The 6558-nt window shown below is 35.5% G+C and overlaps 2 protein-coding genes across 2 annotated transcripts; both read left to right on the top strand.

The window, feature by feature from the left end:
* The first annotated feature begins 355 nt into the window (after nucleotides 1-355).
* LOC18055831 (heptahelical transmembrane protein 1) lies at nucleotides 356-2471 on the top strand. The gene is made up of 4 exons (XM_024192323.1): nucleotides 356-852; nucleotides 962-1054; nucleotides 1478-1535; nucleotides 1631-2471. Exons 1-4 carry the CDS (start codon nucleotides 566-568, stop codon nucleotides 2315-2317), a joined length of 1125 nt encoding a protein of 374 aa, XP_024048091.1. The 5' UTR covers nucleotides 356-565; the 3' UTR covers nucleotides 2318-2471.
* Nucleotides 2472-4034: 1563 nt separating this feature from the next.
* Nucleotides 4035-5820, top strand: LOC112101603 (probable glycosyltransferase At3g42180). Its single transcript, XM_024192322.1, has 2 exons — nucleotides 4035-4398; nucleotides 5149-5820. The coding sequence occupies exons 1-2, from the start codon at nucleotides 4048-4050 to the stop codon at nucleotides 5818-5820; spliced, it is 1023 nt and encodes a 340-aa protein (XP_024048090.1). The 5' UTR covers nucleotides 4035-4047.
* Nucleotides 5821-6558: the final 738 nt, after the last annotated feature.

Below are 6558 nucleotides of genomic sequence, written 5' to 3'. Positions count from 1 at the left end.
TAAACTCCGAATAGTAGTGATTGTGAAATGAATATGGTAATGTATGATAGTTTGAAAAAAAAAAATCTTCAGATCATATTAGTAAATTAATACAAGTTTACCCATAAAAACAAATATACATTGTATTTTTGACTATTTTCTAACACGTAACTATCATATGAAGACACTAAATTAATACACTAATAAAAGAAGCTATCTCAATTTTGTGGTATATACACCCACCACTTTTGATCCCCCATGAATCAAGAAGACCCAAAATTTATTGTTAACCTAACAACTTCAACTTCAATTTGAACACGCTTTAAAATTTGCATGCAACTCCAAACTAACTTGTGGGAAACTCTTTAAATGTTGGCAGTTGGTGCAGTTAGCTAGCAGCTGCTCTTCTGTTCTGTTTAATGTGTTGTGTCATCTCCTCTCTTCTCTTATCTTCCCAAAAATCTTCAATAAATGGTAGGCTCCATTAATTTCACATCACTCTATTAATTCTCTCTATAAGTATCTCTCTTACCAACAACCCTGTAAAATCATCACCTCTAAGCATAATTGAATTTGGCATCAGGCCATGAGTTTGAGAGAAATTACCAGAAGGAAAATGAATCAAGAAACAACAACAACATCAACCCTTTATCCCATTTCTTCGTCGGATCAAAATGTTAACAAGGTCGAGAATAAGGATCATCAAGAAAGCAAAGCAAAACCGAAACGGTATGGGCTGGTGTCGTTTTGGGAGTTACCAGAGTACATGAAAGATAATGAGTACGTACTTCATTATTACAGAGCTAATTGGCCTATCAAGGAAGCCCTCTTCAGTATTTTCCGGTGGCACAATGAAACTCTTAATGTTTGGACGTATGTGCTCTTGAATTATGATAATTTTTTTTTTCAATTTTTCATTTTATTGTTTCTCTTTTCTTATATATTCACTGACTTGTTTGGCTTCTTGGCTTTTTACTTTCAGGCATTTAATTGGTTTTATTATTTTTGTGGCATTGACTGTGGCGAATTTGATGGAGGTACCTCAAGTTGCGGGTCTCGTTAGCTTCTTTACCAGGTTAGGTCAAATTTTTTTTTTTTTTTGGGTTATATTTTCTTTATAAACTTTTATGAATTGAAACAATTTGGGCTAATTCTTTAGTCAAACTTGGTTTTCTTCATCTCTAGTGAATTTTGGCTGTGGATAAGAAAAATTTATGAATAATCTTGATTTATCACTAGTGAAATTTGGTCATTACTGGACTGAAAAATGAAGAAATTAAAAGTTAAAGTAGTAATTTTAAGGCAAATGGTAAGGTAGTAATAATAAAAATGATAAGAAGTAGCAAAATTCCAAGAGAAATTTCCTTGTGAGAAATGGCTCTGTTTTCAGGCCAGCATCCCATAATTCTATAAATAATTTGTGTAAATTCTTTTTGTAGTGTTTATTAGTACCATGCTCAAGATTAGCTTGCGTAACATTTCAAATTATTTTTTGCAGGTCTTTTCCTAATAGTGGGGATACAAATGTTTCTCACGGTTCTAATGGTTTCTTCACGGTATAGTCTCTTCATCATTATAACCATACAATTTCATTTCCATTTTTGCTTGATGCCAAAAATTAAACTAACTAAAACTAGTAAACAAATTGCAGGGCGGGGGCGCAAAAAATCTCGTTGATTTGAAGCAAATAGCATCCTCGGAAATGGGCGCTAATATCCCCCCAGCAACAACGCCAGTAACCCGGTGGCCATTCCTGGTGTTCTTAGCAGGATCAATGTTCTGCCTTCTGTCAAGCAGCATTTGCCATCTCTTTTGTTGCCATTCTCGTCGCTTAAACATCTTACTATTGCGGATCGACTACTCAGGGATCACAGTCATGATCATCACCTCATTTTTCCCACCAATCTACTACATTTTCCAATGTGAACCTCGTTGGCATTTCATTTACCTTGGTGGCGTCACAGCCTTGGGAATTTTCACAATTGTAACACTACTATCACCAGCACTGTCAGCCGGAAAATTCCGGGCTTTTCGAGCCTTACTCTTCTGTTCAATGGGGTTCTTCGGGTTCGTCCCTGCGATCCACGCCGCAATCGTCAACTGGAACAACCCAAAACGTGACATTACCTTAGCTTATGAGTCAGCCATGGCTCTGTTTTATTTGACAGGGACCATGGTTTATGTGACAAGAATTCCTGAAAGATGGAAGCCTGGGTGGTTTGATCTTGCTGGCCACAGCCATCAAATATTTCATGTGTTTGTTGTGTTTGGTGCTTTGGCTCATTACAGCGCCACGCTTGTGTTTTTGGAGTGGCGTGACCGCTTTGGCTGTGCATAGATTATACGTTTCTTAATTTCATTGATTTTGAGTGTTTATTATTCTCACAAGGTTTGAATTGTTATATAGCTGAGAATATTAATAATTCTTAGTCATTCATTTGTTGGAAGATTCTTAAATCTGAACACTATCTGAAGTAATGAGTTTACATTAACATTGCAGTATTGTGTGAAGTGGAGTCCATAATTATTTTTTTTTTCCCCTTTCTCTGTACAAAATTGTTGATAGCTGCATGACTTGCATCAATTTCTAAGCCCGTTTTGAAGTGCAACCCAAACAAAGTGAATAGCCACTCTTACGACACATATGCATCGGGATATATATTCTTAGCACAAATCCCTGTACTTATTTAAAACATTTTTATGAAGCATCTATGAGATTTTATTTAGATGAATATTAGCGATCATGCTTAGGACCCTGATCTTGTCGGGGTTTCAGCATTATGTGACTTGCATTGCAATCAAGATTAGTTTGAAGATCTGCACTATGCTCTAGAAGTTTGTGATCCAAGACTCGTCCACAACTACAAGCTCTGTAACCCACATCAGTAGCATTCGGTTTTTGAGCAATTTTATGCACCTTTGGGATTAGAGTTCCTATTAATTATTCAATTTATAATATCAATGTTCATCTTTACAAATGGGCTTGTCCTCTAATCAGAGCTAACTAGACTTCTCACATGTGAATATATAAAGTTTGTATCTCAATTCTTATAGATAACACAGATAATTGAACATAGCACGATCGAAAATTAATTAATAAATTCTTTGTCTACTGATGTGAAGCAGATTTAAATTCCAACCTATATATATGTGTGTGTGTGTGCGCGCGTGCGTGCGTGTATTTATGTATATTTTTACCATTGAGTCAACTATCAAATGTAATGAAGGTAAAATTAATAAATTATAATTAACATATTACCAGTTAGTTCAGTTGAAATAAGAGTTATAGAGTTCAAATTCCTCTCATAAGAATAATTCACAGCAACATGCTATGCTTGAATCAGATTATAAGTAAGTATCAACCGGACTGATTTAGGAACTGAATGCTGTCAAATTAAACAAGTATATAAATCACTTTTTCTCAGAATAAAGCAATAAAATATGGTCTACAATTAATGGGCCTTAATTATTCTACATCAAAACAGCATACTATTGTATATATAATCGCTTTCGAAAGAGGATATATTATTAGAATTAAGCCGAAGCCATGGAAACTTTGGGCTGCAACATTTCCCTTTTACTGCTTCAAGCTTTTCTTCTTTTTCTAATTCTCTTGCTCACTTTTTCCTCTCCCTTTACTGAAAAACGTGTTGATGTTGCCAGCTTTTTCAGTACATTTGAGACAAGAAACGTCCGTGTCGCCCAGTTCTTCATCAATGCTTCTTCTTCGCCACCACAAGTTTCCTCGTCTAATTTTTCTCTGGCTACGGCCCTTTACAACAGCAGCATTAATAAATTTTACAAGGCTCGTAGTATCAGAGTTGAAGAAGATTTAGCTCAAGCGCGAGCCGCCATTCGCAAGGCAATTCACTTGCAAAACTACACGTCGCACTCACACAGGACGGAGACGTTCATCCCCACTGGATCCATTTATAAAAACGCGTATTCGTTTCATCAGTTGAGTTTCGATCATATATAAATATTTATATATATATCGGTTTTTCCATTTGATTATTGCCAATTGAAATAATCATATGATTTAATTTCACTTCCAGGAGCCATACAGAAATGGTGAAGAAATTCAAAGTATGGATATATAAAGAAGGAGAGCACCCAACAGTGCACATCGGGCCAATGCACAACAAATATGCCATAGAGGGGCAGTTCATTGATGAAATGGAGAGCAAAAACAATCCGTTTAGGGCAAGCCACCCTGATGAGGCACATGCATTTTTCTTGCCCGTCAGCGTTGCTAATGTCGTTCAATATGTTTATCAGCCTATCACCACTGTCAAGGACTACTCCCGCGACCGCCTACAACGGTTGCTGACGGACTACGTCACGGTCGTGGCAGATAAATACCCTTATTGGAATCGTAGCAACGGCGCCGATCATTTTATGGTTTCATGCCACGATTGGGTAAGTACGTACATATACGTGCTTCTTAATTTGCTTTTACCTTTGTAAATACGGACGACATATTCTTAGGAAAAAAAAGGGTTCTCCATGAAAAACATTGTACGTGGTGTGACCTTTTTTTTTTAGATTAAAGAGGGAATTCTAATTTTTATTAAAAGATATAATTATTAAAAAATTCACATGCCACATCAGTTTATCCACACGTGTGATCTCATTAATCATCAATCAAAAAGTTAGTGTATGGCCAAATTCAAAGTTTCTTTTTCGGGAACTACTTTAGTTTGCTTGAATAACACGTTTTTACATGTGATCAAAAGTTAATATTTGTCTCAATGGTCAAGACTGAGTAGAAGAGAGGCCCCATGATCGAGAAGCAAGGCTTTAAGAGTCCAAAATAGTGCAAAGCTATGGGAAAATAATTAATTTAATGCTTATAAAGCTGTGCAGTCAACTGATTTTTCTCTTCTGGTGCAGCGCTCAAGCCTTTCAGCAAGAAAACAAAACATAGAAAGAAACAATGAATCTATAGCTCCAGTCTTATGCTCGATTTAATTTTACTTCGAAATGTGTGATCATAATATATCACCTTCCAATTTCCGATCTTCCTCGTTTTAATTATTGGGAAAGGTTACCAAAAATACCCATTCCCATTTTTAAAAATGTTTTTGAGGGATTGTACCACAATTCAACTAGTGCCGGAACCATAACATAAAATCAATTTCAACCCTTAACTTTGTTGATATATTTCAGGCACCAGAAATTTCGAAGTACGAGCCAGAGCTCTTTAAGAACTTCATTAGAGTGCTATGCAATGCCAATAACTCAGAAGGGTTTCAGCCTCGAAGCGATGTCTCCATGCCTGAAATTTACTTGCCCTTTGGAAGGCTCGGCCCACCAAACATGGGCCAAACTCCCAATTACCGGCCCATATTTTCCTTCTTTTCTGGCAGGCCCAATGGAAACATTCGAAAATTGTTATTCAACCACTGGAAGGACAGAGACAATGAAGTTCGAGTTTATAAATCCCTCCCAAAGGGTTATAATTACACAAAAATGATGGGGCAAAGCAAGTTCTGCTTGTGCCCAAGTGGGTTCGAAGTTGCGAGCCCAAGAGAAGTCGAAGCAATTTATGCTGGGTGTGTTCCGGTTGTAATTTCTGATAACTACACTTTGCCCTTCAGTGATGTGCTAAACTGGAGCCAATTTTCGATACAAATTCCAAGTCAAAAGATACCAGAAATCAAGAACATATTGAAAGCGATACCAAACGAGAAGTACTTGAAAATGTATAAAAGGGTTAATAGAGTGAAAAGGCATTTTATGCTTAACAGACCTGCTAAGCCGTTTGATGTAATGCATATGGTGCTTCACTCAGTGTGGCTGAGGAGACTCAACTTCAGGTTGGCAACTTTGTCTCAGTGAAGAAGAAGGTGGAATGTTGTATATGTTGGGAAAATATGCTCTTTAAAAGTATATGTGTTTATTTAATTGTAATAAATATTTTTTCTGATTAATAAAATTAATGAGGTATTTTATTCAAATATCTTAATTGCATTAATATTTTTATTAAAGTCCATTTAATCATATTATATGTATTTATGTGATCACCATGTGGATTCACAGAAGACATAAATACAAATTATCTTATGATTAAATAAATTTTGTTCGCAGTTGATAAATAAAGTTGGGCACTTTATTTAGGTATAGACTGTAATAAATTCATTGAATGATTTGTCTTAATCATGTATGAATTTATTGATATAATACGACTACATTGAACATGATCACATATGAGATTTAATTAATTTTGTAATAACTGTCAGACTTATTAAATCTCATAGGCATTGATTTTACTGTAATCTTAATCTTGAGTTAATTATGATTTCATGATTGTAATTGTTATTTCATTTGAGTTACCAATGGGAATGACACATACTTGTAGTCTAGATTACCCCGTATCTTGGTGGGAGCATTTATGAGTATTGGAGTTATAGATTAACAATATAGAATTTGTATAACACATCTCTTGATGGGTTTTCAGCACTTGATCATAGAATTCTCTGGCCAGAGTGTGTCAACATATTTAGTATGTTGAAAATGATCATTAGAGAAAACCAGTAAGTATCAAGGAATAAGATGTTATTAAATTGATTGGACAGT

Source organism: Citrus clementina, unplaced genomic scaffold, assembly GCF_000493195.1.
Source record: "Citrus clementina cultivar Clemenules unplaced genomic scaffold, Citrus_clementina_v1.0 scaffold_1, whole genome shotgun sequence".
NCBI classification, from domain to species: Eukaryota; Viridiplantae; Streptophyta; class Magnoliopsida; order Sapindales; family Rutaceae; genus Citrus; species Citrus x clementina.
Note: the sequence above shows the minus strand (reverse complement) of the source record. Positions and strands in the feature narration are given on the sequence as shown.